General features: G+C 44.9%; 1 protein-coding gene across 5 annotated transcripts in view; it reads right to left on the reverse strand.

Annotated features, from left to right (window-relative positions):
• Nucleotides 1-23,756, reverse strand: part of agap3 (ArfGAP with GTPase domain, ankyrin repeat and PH domain 3) — a 112,072-nt gene that overhangs the window by 22,659 nt on the left and 65,657 nt on the right. For all 5 annotated transcript variants that reach the window (XM_068603782.1, XM_068603774.1, XM_068603797.1 and 2 more), the window contains 5 exons: nt 21,961-22,044; nt 17,658-17,762; nt 15,687-15,858; nt 8,893-9,042; nt 2,490-2,645 (listed from right to left, as the gene is read on the reverse strand). In XM_068603782.1, coding sequence (XP_068459883.1) covers nt 2,490-2,645; nt 8,893-9,042; nt 15,687-15,858; nt 17,658-17,762; nt 21,961-22,044 — 667 coding nt within the window. The remainder of the gene's footprint in view (nt 1-2,489; nt 2,646-8,892; nt 9,043-15,686; nt 15,859-17,657; nt 17,763-21,960; nt 22,045-23,756) is intronic.

Here is a 23,756-nt window from a genome sequence, read left to right on the forward strand (position 1 = left end):
ATGGTGCAGCAACAGTTTCTCGAGGCTCCCCTCCGACATCCTACACGTCCAATGTTGACCAAAATGATTTCTCACCTTACGACGTGCACGCTGTTTTGATTTATGACGCTTCACAACTACTAAAATTCAATTTCAGCCTGCATTGCACGCTTCTGATTGCCCCGTAAATGAGATAAACTGATAGCAATTTATTCAAGGATCCCACCTCTCCTCTGCTTTGCCTCTCCTCTCCTCTCTGTTCTGTTCTTTCAACAGGAGACACAACTCACATCCCAGACTTGGGTGAATCCAATATTTACGCGATACGTCTGTATTCCAGAGCATTCAGCAGAACAGACAAGGTGATGCTAATGGAAAACCTCGCAGAGAACAATGAATGAGATAGAAAACAATGTGCGTGTTTGATGACGTGAGAAACATTCAGAATCTGCCTCCTCCTGTCTGATTACTCTCAGAGTTCCTCCTCAGGAAGTCCGGGACTCATCCGACATCAACTATTCCTGTGTCGGTGTCATCGAGGGAGATTTGATGATGTTTGATAATGCCAGCTATTAAGAGCTCGCTCCCATTAACAGTAAGTATTGTCAAATAAAACAGAAGTAATGGACTCCACACTTGGAAACTATGCCGCTTCTGTACATACAACCGCCAAATGATCAGAGCTTCACTTCCACCAGTATCGAGATGTGACCACAACGCCGACAACAAAAACCGCCCCACTTATCGCGCCCCACTTATCTCCACGAGATGCTGATGATGTTCCCCCCAAACAACAATGTGGTCAACGGACCCATTCAGACTTTCAAGAGAAGCTGTCAGAGACCATGATAAAAAAGTATAATGATTATAAATGCCAAGCCCCATTTAGGAGGCGTCAATGCCATTGTTGTTGTTATCCAGCGTATCAATCTTGTTGATTGATCATCCCGCTCCGGTGACATCGGTTTTATGGCCTCTGAAATGCGTCCCAGTGTTTTCACAATGCCATCCAATTAGGGTACTCCATTCATCATTGGTCTGGAGAATCATTATTAATTGGGTGGAGAGGAGACTGCCACTCCCCCGCTGAGGAGGGCCACGGCTTCTGGAGATCAGGCCTCTCTGAAGAAATGGGGGCTGAGAGTGAGCACTATGCAGGGAGGCGGTGTGTGTGTGTGGGGGGGGGGGCATATAGATACAAAGCTACACACCTTTGTGTGCCTCATACGCCTATTCAGTCACAATACAGAAGCTATTTTTTCATCATGGCTGGAGAAACCTGACCGGTGTGAGAGGTCAAAATCAAATTTGATCTTTACTTCAATAACAAACTGCTTAGAAAACATTTGTTTTCACGTTTTTCCGTTCCTAATTTTGTATCGGCAGATGCTTTGTATGTAACCTGACCCGCCAAATGGTTTGTTTGCTCCACAAAAACATTTTGGAAGCTGTCATTGGAAAGGGCAGGCCCTTCCAACACTCGCCACACTACACCTATTGGTCAGCGCTCTGGCTTAGAGGACACAAAATGTGATCTGGTGACTCTCACGTAATCCAGGGTCACCCTTGTACTGCAGTCTGGGACATTCTTTGCCTGCTTGTGTGTTGGGGCTTCACTGTGAGGGCGTTGACTCTGGCGCTTTCCCCCCAATCTCTACTCCTGTGGAGGCATGCACTCCCACCAATAGGAGTTGTGGTGCGTTCACACCAAAGGCGAAGCAAATCTTACCATACAATTACATACAAAGTCAATGCAGAGACCCAAATGGACGCGAGTAACGCAATTTTTTGCAAAGTTGCAAAACATTTTCATTAAAACTTTGGGTGACTGACATTGACACTATGGAGGATTTTGATGGCACCCCAAGCTCTACAGGGTGAAATAAATGGGATAAAGAAAGATGTCGCTTTGGGGAACAGGGAGTGAGGACGTCGGTCTTTGCTTTTGTTGTGAACTCACTATTATGATGTGATCCCTGTCTGGCTTCCCAATAGCAAAACAGAGCTAATTGTGTTGGTTTGTAAGCAAAATCAGTTTGACACACATTACATGACAAAGTGGCGTTACATGAAATATTAACTTAATATTGAATTAATTCAGTATTAGTCATTACACTATTCATAATCTGGTAAGTGAACTTAACTCGGGTCTGGACGGGTTTCCATCCAAATTTTACACACATTTTCACAGAATTTCCAGAAAATCAGCAACAGAAAATGCAAATGAATGCACGTTCTTCAAGATGAATAGTTAGAGGCGCTAATTCCTTTACTCGGGTGCCATTAAACCATTGCAGAAGAAGAGGGCGTAACCAGACGAAAGAGCAAAAACAATACATTAAAATGTGATTGAATTTGAGTCTCTTCAGTGGTAGAAGCCTCAATGGAAGTCGGAAATGGGCATAAAAACAAGCGGATGCAAACACGCTTATCGGCACCTGTGTACCCCACAGACCCTTTCCTCTTTGCTTCAGAAGCTCTGGTCATTTCAGAGCGTGAACGCGCCGTACCTTCGTTGCCTGCAGACAGGCCGTCCGGCTTCGTGATGCCCGTGCTCTTTTTCCGTCGGTGTTTCTTGCGGTTGGCGTGTGGCGAGGGAGGCGGCTCAAGTTTAGGACTCGTGGCGCTGCCCACAAAGGAACTGGCCGGGTCACTCATCCCATTGGCTGAAAGAACACAGACAGAGGAAACCATTGTTAATATGTATGTTAAATAAACTTGGTAGTTTGGATTTTTCTTGAAGTGGATCTGCCCATGGAGGTAAGTTTGAGTTGGTAGAGTTTATGTACCAAGCTGGCGCTTATATACAGTTCCATACAAAGTCCACAAAACAGAAACCGTGACGCTACAGGAGTCGCTCATGAAGTCGGGATAAAACGCTCTAAATGCACCCGCCCCATCGGTGGGTCATCGTTACACTAACTTTGAGAAGATTATATCATGGTGGAATTAACAGTCCCAAAAAATGGGATTCAACAATTAAACTGCATTGAGTTTTTGCAGCTAGTAAAGAATATATGCTATTTGACAAATACCGCAGAAAAAAGGGTTTTGTCAAACTAAAAATTAAGGGAAACCCAAAAATGAAAAAAAAAAGGTATGAATATTTATTGCCATGATTAACCATAATATAAAGATAATGAACTGCAGAAGATGGATAAAGAGCACCCAAGAGTGTCCAATTTAAAAAAATAAAAATGATTTGATGAAATATCAACTAGAAATTGCTTTGGCAGAGTGCTTGTAGCATCCTGCTGGCTCTGGGTGAAGATCTCCTTTGTGCTTAATGAGGACTGTTGATTAGTCCGCTATTAATTGTATTCACTGCTCTCAGCTGAAGCTGCAAGTCCAGGATGAAGACAGAAATGTAAGACAAAAAACTACAAAAAAAAGTATAAAATAGAGACAGATTGGAAAAATGGAAAACCATGTCTTTAAAAAAACTAACTTAGCTGGCAGCTTCAATTTAACTTATTCAAAAAGTAGGATTATGTATCGAATGTGCGAATGCATGAATCACTGTGAAATGACACGGGGCTATGAATAATGAATGACATTATGAGCTTCATTGAAAGCGTCATGCAAAGTAGCGGCGGGCTTGTCACATCCAGCCGTAAGAGTTGCAGGCGGCGGCGATCGCTCCAAAAGTAACGGCGTGGGTCCGGCTTTAGATAGAGCGAAGGACAGGTAAAGAGGGCCATCAGTGAACAAATGGTTACCTAAGTTAGCCGCCGGCAAAGCTCTCTATACGGCTGTCTGAGACTGACAGGGGGCTAAGAGCCGGCTTTGTTTCTTGTAAGTGATTTTATAAATGTGATATTAACCTGTGCTACCGTTGGGCAAAGGGATAGGAGGGATGGGCCGGCAGGAGGGGGGTTGTCAGCTTGCCATCTTTCTGATTTCCTGACATTTGACATCACTTTCCCTTCTTTCCCCCTCCGGATGCCATTATGAATCTGGGAGCGGGGGCCAGGGCCCTTGGGGAAGCAGGGAGGGAGGGCCGGTAGATGGGCCCCATATTGCTCTCCCCTTTACCACCCTGTGTGGTGCTGGCAGCCTCCTCCATTGTCTCCCATCAAAAGCTCATTGTAGTGTGGCAAACTCCATTCATTTCCCGGTGCACCGTCCCCAGCCCCAGGGGCGGAGTGCAGGAGGACAAGGGGGCTCAAGGATTATTGCTGTTGTCGTTGCCAGTTGCACACACGCTATAATGTGCGGCACTGTGCCATTAGCCAGTGTACAACATTAGGCCCTAATTCGGTCATTACCTTTAGGGAGAAGGGGGCTGTCTTGGAGGAGGAAGATGGGCTCAGCGGGGGGATCGAAGATGCTAACGTGGGGGTGGAGAGCGGCGCTCTCTCGGCCGGGGGATGCATTGTTTGAGCGTGGGCAAAACATAGGAGGCAGGCAGCACCTGAGACACACAGTTATGTCTGGACTCCACTTGGAGATTCATCTTGATGAATGTGTAAAAAAAACAACAATGTCGTAAGCAACATTTTTTTCTGCTGGTATCTTTAATTTGTTTAAAAATAAGCGACCATGCTAGGCAGTCATATTTAGCATAGGTAGTGAAGTGCTACTCGGAAAATACTGCTCCTCATTCTCCACATTAATAAAGATAACATTGGCGCCTTTGCTGGACTACGTACATTAAGTAAGCTCTCTGGTGTTTTGAATGGCAGCACGCAGCCACACATGTAGCAGCTCCTCGTCGAGGCGTCTGTTTCAATTTCCCTGCTCTCTTACAACAGCCCCCCTGAGACGAGTCATTAGCTGGCTCAGACAGCTGGGGGCACAGGGGTCCTCCATGTGCCCCCCCCCCCCTCCTCCTCACCCACTCCCTCTCCCTCCCACCCTCTGCTTCCTCCTCCCTCTCCATCCCAGCGTCTGTCCCGCCAGCACAGCTCCGTATGGCGGGTGGAAGACTCGAGCTCCGACCTGCCTCCGACGTGACAGCCAGCATTTGTTTAATGTCGCTTGAGGTTAAAGGGGAGGGCTGCCCCTCGGGGGCCCCAACCGTGTCATAAACACCTCTAATTATCAATTTCTGCCCCTAATGTTGTGGAAAATGACCCCGGCCCTGCTCATCCTGCACCCCTCAACTCCCCCTGCACCTGAAACATATACGGGGGTAATGCACCGCCCTTTGTTTGCACCAATCAGGCTTGAAGACGTCTGCACCATGAAGGTGTAGGAGCAGAGGATGGATCAAACCGCAGTACACATCGGCGAGCAACAATATCAAAGCACCTGGAACCTAATGGTTTTATATAATGTAAAGGCCCCTGCCTTTAAGCGCTTCTCAGCTCTAAACTAGGCATGACTGCCAGGTTATATTTCTTAAATGGAGAATTATGAAGTTAGAACTGGACTGATTTTCGCAAGCAGAGTATCCGCTGTGGCATTATTAGCTCGCTGTTAGTGTGTATGAGGGCCATCAGGCCCAAGCTGGGTAATGAAGCACACTGGGGATCAGGAGTCTCTTTCCCACTCAGCCACTATCACCTGGGCAGCCGAATAGGTATCAGTCTAACCTGTGATTACAGCGCATTACACTCCCACTATGGAGATGACAGTTTAAACACGCTCCGGGATGGAGACTCTGGGTGAGACAAAGAGGGCCCCGCTAACAGCTTCCTGCCTCCACCAATGCCACACTGAGGATGAATGAGAATGAAAAAAGGGGTGAGAGAAAGAGAGGCAGAGAAGGGGGACGTAGAGGAGAGAGGAGGGGGGGGGGGAGTCATTTCATTGTTATTCAAGAGGCTCCGGGTGAGGAGCACTATGATTCCGCCAGGCCCCTTGACATGGCAGCCCTGCCTGTCCTCAATCAAAGCCAACGGCTGCAATTAATGGCAAAAATTAGAAACAATCACCGCCTCCCCCTTATTATCCTCAATTAGAGCGTACTAATCAAGGCCTGATCGCGCTCTGCTGCTCTCTCCAAACTAAATGTCAAACTTCATTACGGCCTGGCGTAGAAATCAAACGCCCCACATGCTATCACCCTCACATCGGGAGGCCAGGGTGTAAAACACAGTGCCACAGGAAAAGGCTATCCATGCATTAACTACCTGTGTCCTCATATGCAAACTTGATGGAGAAAAAAGCACTTATATATAAATTACAGCAGCAGTCGCGAGATACAAGTCCTAGAGGACGAAGAGGAGGAAAATACAGGCAGCCGTGAAAACTTTTCATGGAGGACAAATTATATTGGTCCGTATTATATGGAAAAATATAATAACGCGATGATTAGTTTAAATAAATCTTTTCTCATTTGGGCTGCGGTGAGAAATATTTCTAACATGGACAAATCTCCGGATTATTTGTCCATTTTAGGTAGTTATATATATTATAAGTTCTTAAAATGGCATTCTCCAATTGTTTATTTTGTCAGCCTAAAGCACAATATTTTCAATGTACTTACATATATGACAAAGAAATGAAACAAACTGTTGAGTTAATTAATCAATTATACAGATTTATTAACTATTAAATTAACTTATTGTCAACTTCCACGATATTCCGGGTTTTTTAACTACATTTTGGACAAATTCCTAGCATAATTTGAGCGGTTATATTTTTTGGGGCCATGAGATCAGTGAACCAATATCTCTCTCTTCCACCAACAGGATTATATTGAATTAATTATTGAATCGTCATCCGTGGCGAGCACTGATCGACGGTAATCTTTCGCCTTCGCAGATGTGACATTACTCACACTTTGACCAGGACTTAAGTCGTTGCCATCAGCGAGCCCGTCACGTTGCTCAGACGTCTGCTTGAGCCTCTTGCTTTTAATTCAGGCTCAAAGATTGAGGCGTTGGAAGGAGAGCGTGATCTAAACAAGCATCCGCCGCATTAAGAATGGCCGTCTTTATGAATGCAAGCAATAGAAAAAAATTGGGGCCGAGATTTAATCAAAAATGGGCGCTCAATATTCAAGAGACGCCGCTGCCTCTGCTTCTGCCTTTGCTCAATAGCTTTACAAATGAGGACATTCTTTAAATAATATGGAAATGGTTACCTGGCTAAGATGCATTCATTCTCCAGTGAATCATCAATCTGCTGTTTTTGCATCTCAGAATCACATTTTATGTTAACCTGCAACCTTCACCAAGGATAATGGAGTGATTGGGCCAGGTTCAAGTCAATTCAAACGGCTAAACATGAGCACGCTGCACTGAGGAACACCCTCTATTGATTATTGAAGGCACATTAGGATGAAAGATAAGAGGGTCGCATTTCAATCAAGTCTTTGTTTTCGGATAGTCCGGTCACACTTTACTCTACAGGCGTGTTCCCCCGCCGCAATTTCAATTCTTAAATTGTGAGGAGACATAAAAAATAAAAAAAAGATATTGCAGGGGAAGTTTTTCAGCCACAAAAGGTGTCACTTCTGGAGTACATTACGAGCCTTAAACTGTCGGCACTGACTATGCACTGATTACAGGGACACTCCTTCCCGGGGACGAGCAACATATCTATCATTTGACGCAATGTTTCTGCTATTATATTCAGCTCATTTGCCTCATTCGAGCTCATTTGTGGTTACCTTAAGAGTAGCATGAAAATAATTGAAGAAAACAGAATAAAGGAGCAAAGTGTGCGTCTGATTTAGTTGAAGACTGGATGCTGCTTAATGAGCTATGTTAATATCGAGGGCTTCTCAGTTTACCAAACATGAAAATGGGAAATTCTCCTTGTTTCCTCAACACAACGTTTAGGAACACTCCTATTTGTCCTCTGCCGACCGTCCTCCAAACGAACGTTCGCAAACATCCAGTATGAAGCCGTTTTTTTTCTCCTCCCACACACACACACACGCACACATTCACGCCGTGGAAAAAAAAACTCACAGGCAAACAGCAACCCACACACACACGCAAGAAAAATACAAAATCAGCGAGAACGCACGCACGCACACACACGTACACAAACGCACACTCGCGCTCATTTATTTGAGGACCCCACGAATCTAAGTAATTCTGCTTTGGGCATGCTGCTGATGGGAGACGGGGGTAGGGGGTGATGGAAGTGCCCGCGTCCGGGCAGAATTGATCGTTTGGCGGCTCCAAATGAGAGACAGGCTTGTCTGCGGAACCACGAGGGCCGTGCAGTTGGACTCCAGCAGCGCTCGTAAAGTGCGCTCTTTAAACTGCCGGGGCCCCTGGGAGCCCATGGGGAGGGGGGGGAGCCGCCGCCGCGCTAATGAGAACTACCAGAGTGCAAACATGCATGGAAATGACTGTTATTCTGTTGATGTGCATTTAAGTGCTTTTTTACTGCCAACCACAAAGAGAGGGAAATAACTGGTGATGAATGGTACCCCCAAAAAGCATTCATTTTCCTCTTCGGAAGAAAAGAGAGGAAAACAGAGGAAGGGGGGGAGTGGGGGGGGGGGCAGGGGGATGAGAGTAAGATGGAAGGTAAAGACAGGATGGGAGGGGGGGCGTAGACATGAATATATTATCTCACTTCACTCAAGTACAGTGACAAGGTGCGACGTGACGCCGAGGCGGAGAGCGGAGATGCGTCGCAAGTTAACCTTCACTGCTCCTCTCCTTGCGAAAGACGCCGCTTCTCTCAGAGCAGCAGACAGAAAGGTCACGGCGATCACAGCCCTGATCACCTAATTATAAAAAATGTAAAAAAAAAATAAAATAAATGAAAAACAAAACCCAGGATCGCTCCACCTGTGTGAGACGCCTGGGGAAAATGGCGCCTCGACACCTCTTGATCAGATCTAGCCCAGTTTGTTTTGAGACGCGCTCGTCCTCGTGGCGGCGGCGTGAACCACTTCGGTCGCACGGTGCGGGGCGAGACTTTGGAGGAGATTTAAGGGGGGGGGTGTGTGTGTAGAAAAGTGTGTGTGTGTGTGGGGGGGCGAGGGGGGAAGGGTCTTACGGGGTCCGCTGCTCGTACTGGTGTTGATGGCTTCATTCCACTGGTCGGCGCTGGACACGGAGAAGGAGCGTTGGTGCATGCCGTCTTTACTGCCGCTAAACAACGAGGCGCCCGTCTGGAGGGATGAGCTGCTGTTGGAGTGAGGAGCCCCTGGAAAAGAAGACACAGACGCACAGGAAAATGAATCCGGATTTTCTTTTCATGAGGATGTTCTCGACAGCGGTTTGATTTGTACACGAGCCATTTTCTTTTTTTTTTTTTACAAAAAAAAAGTCTGCAAAGAAGTTGTAATGACGTCACAGTTTCTAGTAGTTTCTACAGCGATGCAAAGCTGCTGCCGCCATATTTGTGCACAACCCTCTGTGAACTACCCTGCTCACACACACACACACACACACACACACACACACGCACACGCACACGCACGCGCGAAACCCGTCTCCCTCCGCCTCTGCCTCTAATTAGCCCTTAATTAACAAGATACACTCTGAACGCTAATTATCTCGCCTCATCCCTCTGACTGCCACATCGATCTCCACTGGCGTCAGCAGGCGTTCGCTCCCTAACTTCCAATCAGGCGAGCCACGGACGCCTGGCTCTCTTTACTAATTCATGGGCTAGGCGGCGCCGCGTGCGGTCCTTCCCTCCTGTTCGCGTAGCAGTCGCTACGACACATCCTAACTACTCCGAAGAAGTCATCGATACACTTCCAGTCATGTGCGCGGGGAATCGGAGGAGCCGCTTCAGAGTTGCGATGCATCAAACTGACTCGTACTTTGTCATGTCATGCAATAATTTGTACCAAAAAATATTAAAAAGTGTGATTGTTTTTAAATGAACAGTACGCTAATAAGAACATGTGTTGTGTGGTCGACAAGACAAAGGTTGGTGGGTTGTGTATCAATAAAATAAATGTATTTTCACAGTCATTTTAACTAAAGGTTGTCACAAAAAATGCTCGACAGGCTGCACAACTCAATTCTAGAAACAGAGAATTAAAAGGTTAAAATGTGTTGTTTTGGAAAACAAGCCACATCTCTGATTTTCTCAACCGCGCGTTCTCATCTTTCAGGTATTTCACGTCAGAACCTTTTATTCAATAATTACCAGAGAATATCAGTTTCTGATTGAGGTGACAATAACAGAAAATATATAGTGTCTGGGTCGCGTGTAAAGTAAACTAAGCGGCACGGGTGCTTGTTAGGATAATATGTCCTACTCATTATCTAGAGTAATAAGTGTATCAAATTCACATAATCATGTCTAATTAGTATCAGTAATTATCTTGTTGGGCCCAGGAATATTAATCTTCAGGTCCCAGAGGGGAGGGAGCAGAATCGCAGCGAGAATGGGAGAGAGAGCGAGGGAATCACGCTGAGGAGCGCTGACTAAATTAGCATGCTGAAATCAGAGCAGGGGAGGAGGAGGAGGGAGGAGGGAAAGGAGGAGGAGGAGGGGGGAGAAGAAGAGGAGGAGGGAGAAGAGGAGGAGGGAGAGCTGAGGAGTAGCATTACTGAAAGAAAATGTGAAACTTTTTTTTTTTAAGTGATGGATGAATGATACATTAAATCAGCTGATATCTTTCCATAAAAAAGGCTTTTGGATGCTTTTATCATTACTCAATTACGATTCATAAAAAACACATCAGGACTATTGTTTACAGCAAAAACCCCGTTCATACAGATAAATGTTTAATCATAGGTTTTCGACTTAATTCTATTTTCTGCGACTAAAAGATGTACTTTTCTTTATTTTCCAAAGCGCGACGTTTGACTCTTGTACACCTTGAGAAGAGAAACAGGTAAAATAAAAAAAAAAATCCGTTAGATAACTAGTGGAGTTACATTGATATTTAAAATTCAACAATCACGTCTAATTGTCAAATTGGATGCTAATGATTAATGAATTATACATGGCTGTACCCATTAGTCCCCAGAGACCACTCCTGCATAAAGGGGAGGATAATGTAATTACAGTGGAGAAATAATCAGCTTGTGGCATTAAAAGAGCACTGTACCCGCAGCCCCAGCCGGGCCTGACTCCGCCAGCCTCGCGCGTTTAGTGCCGTCTCTCTGGTGGATGGACGGGGAGGACGGACCTGACGTCTGACATCTGACCGCGTTTGAATCCAGAATGAAAGAAATAGAGGCAGGTTTCCCCTAAAAATGTAAATGTTTCTCAAATTGACTGTTTTCACTTGTCTTGTTCTGTGTTTTCTGCCTGTAACTATGTGGTTTTTGTGCTGCTGCCGGTCTTGGCCAGGTCTCCGTCGGAAAAAGAGATGTTTAAATCTCAATGGGACCCTCCTGGTTATATAAAGGTTTGAATAAATAAAAGGAAATCTGCAAACCCACATCTGAAAAGGATTCGATTCTGATGTGGATCCAACTTTGGGTCAGAGATTTTACCGTCTTCTGGTTTAACTACATTTTAATGCAATACACGTTTATATTAATCTGTGCAGAAAGGTGAGACTCACAACACGATGGTGCTGCTTCATAAAGGCCGTCTGCATACAAAGCACAAACATCTTTCTGCTGATTTGCTGGACACATTAGTTTCGTCTCTAAAGATTGATCATATATTTTTACAATACAATTCAACAGCAATTGAGGCATTTAGTGGGAAATTGCATGACACGTACAGTGAGAGTAATAAAGTACATTTGTACAATTGTTAATGTACGTAAGTATAATTCTAAGGGTACTTGAGTTTTTTCTCTTACTTATACTTACAGTATACTCCGTTCTACTTGAGAGACTTGTACTTTAGCTTTATTTGACCGCTTTAGGCACTTTGGAAATTGATATTTTGCATAGAAGAATATGATTTCTTTCATATTTCTTTTTCAATATCATCCAATTTGATAGATTAAACTACCAAACAGAAAGTAGTACACAATTGTGCCACCTTAATGCATCAGGAATAATAATAACAATGTCATATTTAATAATCTAACACTGACAGCTGCCATTCTGCTGATGACAAGTACTTTTGATATTTTTACTAAGGTCACATTTTGATAACAGTCTTTTACTTTAATACAAGTTTTCATTTTGTGGTATTTCTACTTCTACTTAAATAATATCTGAATACGAATTCAATCATTGCATCTAAATATTGCAATTAAAAACAGACACATCTACACAACTTCAACATTAACTTCCGCACAATTCCTGCTATAAAAAACAATGAAAACTAACACACAAAGCAGCGTTATGAATATGTCTTGCCGACTGTATCTACATGTGTGAAACAAAAGCCATACAGTGTGTTCTGCAGGCGATCCGGGGCTGCGGTGTTAAGTAGAGGCGATGGATTAGCGGGGAGCAGCGCTGCCTCGCTCCTCATTTCTCTTTAGGCCGGGCCGTCAGTGGGTTGATGAGCCGTGACGAGGCCTGACCCCTCCGTGGAGTTGTTGCCATTATGTACAAGTAGTGGGATAATGAAGCATTCATGCTAATGTGGGCCGGGCAGCACATCATCTGCGGCTGTGTGTAATCCACCACCGCCATCACCCTGACCGCCGCTCGCTCCACCCCCCCCCCCCACGACACCGCCGCCGCCGCCAGTCACTCATATCTGTGCTTCATACATCTACTAAAACTGTATGCCATAAAACCCACGTTATGATTCTCCTTCCACCCCTAGTGTACGACAATAACAGCCGAGATATCTCGCTGTTAGGACAAATCTAAAATTGTGTTTTATTCGTCAATAGCCATTGCACTGTATTTGTTAGTTGTTACTCATGTTTTGGTTTTTATACACTTTATATACACTAACACATCCATACTTTGCAGTTTTGCACTCTCTCTATTGTTTAAATTTAATTCCCTGAATTAATACTCTCTGCACTGGACATATCTTTCATCCCTGTTATTATATTTTTGTGTCTATAAGCCGCTACGTCGACAACAAATTTCCCCTTGGGGATGAATAAAGTGTATATCCATCCATCCATCCGTGTATTTAGGCCTTATGATATGGCCTCTGATTGTCAGAGGATGCTTGTCGACGTTTCCAGCACTGTTACTATGCAGGTTAGTTCGAAAAAAGGGTCTATTTGCGAAGAATAGACACGTGAGAATAGTCACACAGCAGCTACCCGGATTATTTACACCCGCCCAAGTTGAATATGATACTTGATTTAGCTTAAGTTAGTTCGCCAAATTATTTAGATTCAGTAGACATAGCTATCGTAATTGTAGTAGCAGCATCAACAGCGACAAAGTATCTGTCGGGAGTTTCCCCAGAAGACCTTTGGGTCCTGTGACAGTTTTAAGTCAGTTTGTTTTAAGCAACACAACCACATGGTTGGGGTTAAAAAAAAGTACACAGCCTCCAGTAGGCTACATGTACACACACAGTATGTTGTGGTGTGAATAGCATTCATTGCTACGGACACTTGGGTGCCAACAGCAGACAATGAATCTCACTCTACTCTGAAGTTCCTGCAAGAGACCGGACTGCACCAAGTGTTGGGAGAAGAAGTCTCATGTTGGCGCTGGCCGGGCCTGCTGGTCAGTGAGTACGTGGCTCTACTGGTTCCACTGGTTCCACTGGGCTTAAAGATTCGAGCCGGAGACAAACTGTGGACGAGCTCAACACTTTCCTGAAAACCTCCACCTTTCTCCACGCGCATCCCTCTCCCCCCACGGGATTGATTAAAAGTGACTGGGCCCATTAATACTTTGATGCAATGTATCTGTCGCCGGTGACACGGCAGGATGCGTGTTAACAGGGAGGATCATATTTAAAATGGTTCCGCTCGGCACCCAGCAAAGGAATTAAACCTGGCCGCTTTGGCACACTCGTGGGCGCATGCGTTCTCTCATTTACTCTCTGTCTCCTCAGCCTCTCCTCTTCATCTTCCCATCTCCCCCCCATCCACTCCGCCCCTCCTTCGCTATCCCTCTTCTCCCAGTGATTATAAAGGTCTTTAGATCTAAGGAATGAATGAATTACCAAAGGCACAGACAAGGCTTGTGATTTGGGTGCCGTGAATGAAAAATTACCCCTTTGTTCCCTTCATCAATTGCACGTCTAATGAAATCAAAATCCCGATCGCATAATCAGAAGATGGTCCTCCACCCAGAGAGAGACCTGATGTGATTTGTAACCTTTCTTTTCCTAAGTGGAGATTAAGTCAAATCTCCCACACATTGTTCCCCGATGCACACACGGATGGCAACCGACAATCTTGGGAATTTGTCATTGAGATCGGAAAAGAGATGAACAACAAAGAAAAACACACCAGTTCGTGCTGTTCATCCCGCTCTAAAAGGAAAAGTGGCTCATCTGGCCTGTTTTTCCACGGCCCTTTTGTGTGCCCCCGGTGACTCCCCCCAACCCAGCGCTCAAGGTGAACAGATCCAGCGTCCTCTCCGCTCTGTAAACTCCCAAACATCTACGGCGGCGGCAGCACCGCGGCCGGCTTTAACGGGAAGCTGCCCGGTCAGCGCTAATGGTCCCCGCCGACCCGTCTCTGGCACCGTAACCCACGGCGAGCCGGTTAGCTTTCAGCCTGAGCGATGGGAAACACTGTGCCCGTTTCACAGCCGATGAAGGACCCCGTCTCCCCTCCGGGGATCACTTTGCTAATTAGTATTAATTACTCTTAATCCTAACCCCTGAATCCAATCACTGGCTTCCCCCCCTCTGTAAGCCTGCCAGACTCTCTCTCCGCCGCGAGCCTCCGGTGGCGCCGCTCGCTGGGAGAGGAGCTCTATTTTTAAACTTCAAAAAGGTGGAGGAACCCCCGGCACGACGCTCAGGACCAAACTGGGAGCCGGTTGTTACGGTGACCCCCCCTCCTCCTCCATCCCATCCTCTACTACCATAGAGGATGAAATATAACTAGGTCACATGGTGGCTTAACAGTCCAAAAATAAACCACTCTCCATGATTTCATTATATTTCCATTACGCTTAAACACAATTTTCAATTCCCTGCTTAATAATTTTGAGAATTAATAGATTTCTCATCGGTGCTCATTAAGTAATCATTGTGCATACTATGAGGCAGCTAATTTGCATGAATGAAACGTACAGAAAGTAGATAATTAACCTGGTGGGACTCATTTTTATGATTGATCACAAACAGAGTACGTAGGAGATAAGAACAGTAATAAAAGACTCATTTGATAAACCATTACACATTATACCTAAGATTTGTTTTCTCTTTTGCGTGGCACGTGACATTTCCCTCTACCTACCATGACACATCCTTTCACATTTACCAAAACAAGTGAAGAGGATCGTGTAGCATTAAATCCCATACAAGAACAAAAAGAGACGTTCTGAACTGGAGGTGCTCCGGTTTGAAAGATGAATAATTCAAACCAACTCTTAAGCCCTTAAAAATATACAATCCATGATATTTTCTTCACACTGTTAAGAGCAACACGTTTTCCATCGGGCTCCCAAAAAGGTATTCGTTCACTGTTTTTGACGACGCTGATTACAAGCCTGGAGTCGTGTGTGCAAATGCTAATTTGCACACAAACTGTTGTTTTCACAAGTCTTTGGTTTTCATGAGGCGGATGAAGCACCCAGCAAAAACACGTTTCCCCTCTCAGACCTTGAGGATCCTTAACCATACCGGGTCATGCGACGTCACACTTGTTGAGCTGGACTGTGAAGTTTGACGCTCAAACGGCGTGCAAACGTGCTGATCGTGACCTAATCTCTTGCCATAATGTGTCAAATAAATATTGCACATTAACCTGTTACTTAATTGTGAGCGTTTACTAGCATGGCTCTGGACATTAGCCTCAGTCGCAGGACGGGTACCTGTGTTTCCTATGCCCAGCTGCAAGGTGCTGCGGTCCTTGGTCAGCCCGTTGGTCTTGGGACTCGCAGTGGGGGCGACGGTGGACACCGCTCTGGGAGGTCGCTTCCCGGGAACCTTGACCGTCGTCCTCAGCAGGTCTATCTCTTTCCCATGCACATTCTGCATGTAGTCCTACAGCAGAAGAAGAAAACATGTTGTAAATGGCCTGCTCTCCTGTCCCTCAATTCCGGGAACTGATTACACACGGCGGACCAACAAAAATCCAGGAATTATAGTAGGAAAACAAATTAAAAGACTATTCAATTTCCGCCCCCATTAGTCACAACCCATCGTAGACCTTCGCGCTGAAGGTGTGTGATGGCAGAAAAAAAATGATTGTGCGGCCATTATACATCACCTGTGCCCACGCCTCCTCTCCCAATAGCGAGATGTTTGGCTTAATGAATGCAAACGGTCTCATTCGCTTTCAATTTGGGCACTTGATTTGGTTTAAAGCGACTCCTGCCCAAATGAGGGAAGCCAAGGTGAAAATCATTGGGCTCAGCAGAAAAAGACCCAGATAGGGGCGAGTTCGGCCTTCGCCGTCCCCCCACCGGCTCCTCTGCTTTATTACCGTGTCATAAAGCACTCATTTCTTTCCCAAGCCTCCTCGCTAATTACCCAGTGAGCGCTCTCATTTCATTTTATTGCTGGAATTAACAGCCAGATCGAAGCGTGCAAAGCTATTAAGATGTGTGATTAAGCCACATTCAATTAGTTTCTACAAACAATTTAATTGATGTAGCAGATAGAATTAACAGAAGGTGATTGTGTGGATGGCTTGGCTGACTGCGAAATTAAAGGTTCCCCCTCTTCCACTCTCAGTCTGCCTCCCCCCCCCCTCCTTTCTGCCTCCCTCCATCTCTCTCTCTCTCCACCCCCCCCCCCTTTTTTCCCCTTCCACCTTCTCCGCTCCAGCGCTCAAAACGAGCTGGAGCTGTTACCGCCGTAATGTAACTGTCTCCCCTATTTCACCTCCCTCCGTAAGTCAACAGATTCATACATTCATAGATTGCCCTGATGACCCGTAATAGCTGTAATGATCAAGAGATAGCCTGTTCAGTCAATTACATACATCACTGTAGCGCGGCTCCGCTCTGCTAATAACCGCTTGTAAATTAAACCGCTAACACACTGTCAGTGCAACAAGGCCACACACACACGGTCCGCGTCTAACTGTTGGGCCCGTGTTCAAAGTTTGGGCTGTCTCATTAGACACGAGACGTTGCCGCCATCTTTCTTTTATTTATTTATTTATTACCTCGCCGAATTATCTAAACACCGTAAACGGCGGGTTTGGAAGATCGGAGAGCGACGGGGAGGATATTTTGTGAGAAGGGCGGGAGTTTCTGAGCGTGGCACCGAGGCTCCGGAGCTGTCTGCTGCCAGCCAGCCAGCCGAGTGTTTAAGAGGTATTAGCGGCCCAGCGGGATTCTGACAAAGACGGATGTGGGAGGCTGGTCAGGCTCTGCTGCCACGCGGCGAGAACCATTATAAATACAAGCCAGCGTGGAGTCAGGGCGCGGCGGGCACAGCCATGTCTCCATTAGACGGCACCGAGGGATGGACACCACAGGGGAGGGGCAGAGATGACCACTAGGAAGTCCCCGTTTCTTAATACTACACTTAAAGTCACAGGGTTAGCTAATATCGCTGTACGGCACACATGCGATAAAAGCCTCTGTGGAAGAATCCAGAGCCTACATGCTTGTAATCCCGCTCACGACGGCGCCGGTGGTAAATGTAATCCCATCAAGAGAATCGCGCTCAGCGGTGGAAAAAGTCGCACATTAAAACCTCCAGCGGCACCCTCGAGTACAAACAGTAGTGCAACGAACACATAAAGCAGATTGGAAAAGGGATGGGGAGGGAAGAAGAAGAAGAAGGAGAAGAAGAAGAAGAAGAAAAGGGAGGAGGGGGTTCAGACTCACGTGTAAACTGGGGTGGTAAGTGAGGACGCCGTTATCACACAGTGTGACATATTTCTTTTTCCACTCCTTGTTGAGGGATTTGCCACTTCGCTTCAGAAGGATTCCCTGTAAGAGACAAGGCATCACGGTGAGCATGTGCTCTTCCCCAAAGCGGCACGCTGGATGATATGAGCCATCATCATGGATGGTAAATACCACAAAACAGCATTATTATTGTTATTGCACATTCGTTATGGCAGTTACATTTCCTCTGCGTCGTAAAGTCGTGAAGCAAACACACATAAGCGACGATTACCAAACAGTATGCGAGTGATTATACGTTGAAAAATATGTAATTAAATCCCCTTCAAAACTTTCATTAGTCGGGATAACTTATTGGCTGACGGGGTTTAATGACGTGTTAGTTTTGCCTATTGTGATCTTTTGAACCCTCAAAGTTGGCCAAGTTCCTCTGGCACGGAAGCCATTCAGAGAGAGAGAGAGAGAGAGAGAGAGAGAGAGAGAGAGAGAATCCAATTTGCCAGACCCCCTCCCTGCATTCATACACATTACATGCTGAACTCTGGAAGACCTCTCAATCCTGGGATTAGGGAGTGTGATCTCCCCTCTTCAAAGCCCCCTCAGCTCTTATTCTATTCTACTTTATCTTCTGGGGCCTTTTAGGGCATCAGATGCTTTCCTTATCTGCTGAGTAAATCCACTGGTAAACAATGCAGTTCCTCTGCTGGAGGTGGCCAAACGCTGCTGAGTGCAAGGGCCGGGAGGCTCTCTGGGGTTAAATAGTGAGGAGGGGCACGCTTAATTAGGGGATTAGGCCACGGCGATGTTTGTGCTTTTACAGCCAGGGCCTGTGTGTGTGTGTGTGTGTGTGTGTGAGTGTGTGTGTGTGTAAGAGGAGGGGGGTAGTATTTTGCCAGCCAGGCCCATCCTGCAGGCTTTAATCCTGATTAACACATCAGGAAGAGTTGACCCTCGGTGACCTGGGCACCAGGCTGTTTGCCGACAATCATCCTAATCCGAACCCCGATTCATCCGAGGGGGGGGGGGGGGGGGGCGAGTTCTCGCTGCTGGCTGCATGTTGGGGAGAGTTTGGTCTTCTTAATACCTTATGAATATATTACCGGCCTGTTTATGGCTCCTCACTGGAGTCAGACTTTAAGTATGCTCTTATAATCTACTCAATCAAATTCCTTCTATGTTTCTCACAATACAAGTAAATAAGTATAAAAGTGTATTTTAAAGCTTATTTTAAAATGGGATTTTCAAATATAAATTAAGACAACTGGAATAAAAGACCAGCATCAACGTTGGCTCTGTGTTGCTGAAGCTTAATAAATTATTCTGAATGATTTGTACAACAACTTGTTGGGCATTGCAATAAAAAAAATGAAAGCATAATAAAATACTCAAAAAAGGAACCACATATTTGTTTCATCTACTCTGTTTTATATAATGTTTAAAGTAACAATTAAAAACTACAAATGTGTCCATTTAAAAATGACATATCAATATTATTTTACAAGCCTTGGTTCTGGGGATTTTTCCAGGAAGAAATATCGTGTCCTCCAATCGATAACTTGCTGACTGCCCAGACTCTCCTCAATTTAGTCAATAAAAGAACTGTAAACACATTTTTAAATGACTCTATAATCATACAAAGTAAATGATCCAGTCACAGGGCCTCTGGCGACTTTATAATGCATGTTTTACAAGCAAATATGTTGCTCGTCTTATAGCCTTACTGAAGCAGACATAAATCTATACACGCAATCAACGCAGCTTCGTATATTTATCGGAGCCGGCAAGCAGATCAATAAAGATGCTAAAGACTAATAATGTGAAAATCTTTACATGTGCAGACTCATTTTTCTGCTGTTGTATTTGAAGCAGTTTTTTTCTTCTGAGGTATTTACATTTCAGTATCAAGAACCATTTCAGATAATTCATCATAATCGTTCAATTGTCCGCCGCACTCGGATTGAGCCGTCTGCTCTTCAAGTGATAGTTTACCGTCAAACGGCATCACATGTGGAGCACCGTGCTTCCCTTCAACACACACACACACACACTTACACGCACAGATATGAGTGTGTTCAGCGTGTGCGACATAAGGAAACAGGCCGGTCGTCAGACGTGCTCTCTGCTCACACAATTGTCACATCGACACAGAGGAGATAGTGTCTCTCCCGTCTTTTGTCAGACGACCAGGAGAAAAGCTGCATCCTGCCACTGTGGCTGACTGATAGGCCGGACCTTTGTGACGAGCGGGAGAGAGGGGGGGGGGGTATATGTGTGTTGGGTTGGGATGGGTGTGGGAGGGGGGCAAGAATGCACTCACAGCTGAGGAGCTGTTGGCGGTATCCTCAGCAGTAACGGCATTGTTATCCTCACTCACTATTTTTATAGATAGGATGGAGGGGTGGAGCAGAAGGGGTAGGAGGGGGGGGGCAATTTGGCCTGATGGGGCGAGGGGGGGTAATTAAGCTCACATTGACACTTTGATCTCCTTGATTGTGCATTTGACTGGCCTGGAGATGAGCCAACACCACTAACCCCCTCCCTCCACATCTGTATACCCCCCCACCTCTCCGAAGAGAAGAATCCTTTGTAGATAAAGAGGGGGATGGCTCTTGTCAAAAGTTGCCATGATACTCAAGAGAAACTGGTCCTGGACCCCCCCCCCCCCTCCTCTTCCTCTCCTTGTAATGTACTGGATAAGAATGGGGGAGTTTACAGTAAGGATTGCTCAGCGGGGATTCTTTCTAAATGTGTGAAAAACAACCTCCTGCTCACCTCCACACATCACATCTGCCAGCTTCTGTCGAGAATTACACTAATCTAGTTTAAAAAAAAGAAAAAACAAGAGCTTTACGGAGATGACATGTTTGCAGAACGGCCACCATGAAGTTTGAATGTATGTCTTATTTTCTTTCTTTTTCTTTTTAAAGGTATTTGCAGCAAATCTGTCTGCATTAATACGTATGGATTGGTCGTGTCAAAGAAAAGGACCGCTGATATTGTATTTTTGATTTATTCTATAACACCTTGAAACGTTTGTATCTCTTTCATGAACACGCGCTATCGGTGACAGGCTGATGAGGCCGGTGGATACTGTATGTGAGGGGTTTCTGATTGAGTGAGGGGGCTTGGAAGTGTCATTATTCCCGCCGGACCAAAGCCATGGCAATTATCTTCCTACGGGAATGAGGATGTCTGGCTCAACAGTCTAAAAAAAGGACATCATCTCCTTGCGCAGGTAAAGAGGATACTATAATGACGCTGACCCATTTTCAAAAGCCCTCATATAATCACAAGTGATTACTAATCAATGTGTCAATTACTTCTCCTTTCGGTCGCGGTCGGACCTTTAGAAAATGATCCTCACGCAGACGTGTAATTCAGTTTTCAGCACTTCCCAACTGGTCCTTTAAAGCAAAAGCTTGAATACGTAAAAGAAATGTGAAGAAAATTGTGATTCAAAAAAGAAAGAAAAGAGAAATAAAAAATGAAATACCTGCAACAAAAAAAATTGAAGACGTGGATAAGTTGTCACGATGTCACACGTGTACGTTTAAATAGAAACAATTTAATGCAATGTAACCGATTATGAAACTACCTAAAAACAAGTCAGACTAAAGAAAATGATTCGAATTGGAAGCTAATCACAGTTGTCAAGTTTATTATCTGGATGTGCCTGAATGAACTTGTATGCAAAACAAACTACCAACGCACAAGATAATGAGCAATAATGACAATAACATTTCCACGGGGGAAAAACGGGTGTAACCAAAATGTAAGATTATTACCAGAACAGGGTCCAACCGAAATGCTACACAATAACTGGGGTGTATTAAAAAAAATAAATCACAAGCCATAAGCTTGTTCACGTTGGTCGTGTTCACACAGTTAAAACAAATCTTTGTGTTTGAATGAGAAACACGCAAAAATGTTCACCAATAGAGCTTTTCAACACCACAATTTACCTCCAATTTATGAGGTCAAAAATGAGCTTATTGTGTCTTTTTTTTATTTATTTGGTTGGCGTGTAATTTACACATAAAGGGGAGATTGTTTCACTTCTTCTCTCTCGTACTCGAGGTAGTTTGATATGTAGTATCACGTCGCCATCTAGTGGTCAAGGCAGCACATGACCAAACCCCACCATCCCGCTGTTATAGTCCATCTTCACCACACGGCACAGCAACGACGGACAGGAAACAACTTCTAACAGCACCAAACGTGATCCCACTTACCGAGGTATCTGTGAGGAATGTAGGTGGAGGAATGAGGAAAGGCGGCTTACCTGTTTGATGGGTATGGCCCGCCCACTGCCTATGCTGTCTGTTTTACTGTCAACGCTCTTTGCTTGTTCACTGGCTTTCCGAGACTGCAAGAAAACAAGAAAGTCAGTCAGCAACTGAAGCGACGAACTGACGGCAAAGCAGAAGGGGGGAGATGCGGGGGAGTGAGGTGAGTTTTAGGAGGAGGGAGGGGGGAGGGGGTAGTGTATGTTGGTGTGTGTGTGTGAGTGAGAGAGAGAGTGAGAGAGAGAGAGAGACTGGAGGTGAGGGGGGGGGGGGTGTTTGCGTTTGGAGCATTTTGTGGAGAACTTCGACATTGCAACTTAAAAGTCTCAAAAAAGAAGCTCGAAAAAATCGACAGACAAGCAGACCAGCGGAACAAACAGCAGTAACACCGACGTGCAAGTTGAAAATAAACAAAAATGAAACTAAAAAAAGAGACCAAACCAAGACCACGATAGACACATCTCAACACAGAGGAGACCAAGGACGACCACACATTGAGTCATGACTCAGCCCTGAAACCCTTTCGGGGGGTGAGAGGGGATCCTTTTCCTCTGTGTGAGAGCCAGAGCGGGGCCCCTAGGGGCCCTGCAGACCAGCTGCTGCTGCGAGAGCAGCTGATAAGGGCCCTTGTAAGCATGATACATACGTTACAGTGCATGACAGGTTAAAAAAGGGAGAGAAGGGGGGGAAAAAAGGGTTATTTCACAGGAGACTTTAAGTTTAAGTTGCGTCCTCCGAACCTGCGAAACCTGCCGGGACATGAAATCACTTTTTTTTGGTGTGCAAATATCAAACAATTGAAATGTAAAGTTAAAACACATGAACAGATCAAGTTGCAGGTCGTGCCTGTGCGGGAGGAAAGGGGGAAAGAGACAGTAAATATTACTTTACATGGATATAAATCATTAAAAAAAACAAGTTCCCACCCCAAAACAAAGATGTGACACAGGTAGGGACAGACATGAGTGTGTATGGGCTCACTCAGAACATGAGAAATGTCCAGTCACCAATGGAGAAGAGGGAGAGTCTGAGTTCAAGTAAACCAACTCTGGGGTTTATATTTTTTCCAACATTTTATTTCTTTTAATGATGACTTGTTTAGCTTCTATACAGACACCATACAAAGCAAGTCACAAATTCACTTCAAAATATTCAACAGATTGAGCCAAACATTGCAGTTCCCACAAAATATAGGATGAACAATAAAGGCATTATTTCATATACTCCTTATATGTGTGTACTTTGTATAGAGTACCATCGTAAATAAAATACAATACAAGATATACAGCAGTCTATATTTTTTTCGTCAATCCGTTCATGATAGAAAAGCGATTATGCAAGAGTTCATAATCTTTGTACCAAACCTAAACGGAGGAAAATGAAAATAAATAAATGAATAAAAGACAATCGAATGTTGCGAAAATAAATAACTTAAAATAAATAAAAAAAGGGAAAACAAATGTTAAGTTTAACTACATTCATACAAGTCGGTGCAACCCAGTGTCATCCAATAAGATCTCTCTCTCTGTAACACCTCAACAACCCTACCCTGATTTTTATGAAGGCCTTCATAAAATAACCCCAAATGACTCTGGTCTCATCTAAAATACCTCCATGATTATACATTTATACCACAGTTTCAATTCCATTCAATGCTCCCTGGAAAATAAGAAGGAATCAAAGGAAAAACCAACCAAACGAATGTCGGAAAATCTAAAAAAGGAAGAACAAAAAAACAACAACAACTTGGCACCTCTAGTCCTTGAGTCCTCATTTATGGCAAAAGGCAGTG

This window comes from Clinocottus analis, unplaced genomic scaffold (genome assembly GCF_023055335.1).
Source record: "Clinocottus analis isolate CAN_PGR_092001 unplaced genomic scaffold, fCliAna1.0.p SCAF_11, whole genome shotgun sequence".
Taxonomy (NCBI): domain Eukaryota; kingdom Metazoa; phylum Chordata; class Actinopteri; order Perciformes; family Cottidae; genus Clinocottus; species Clinocottus analis.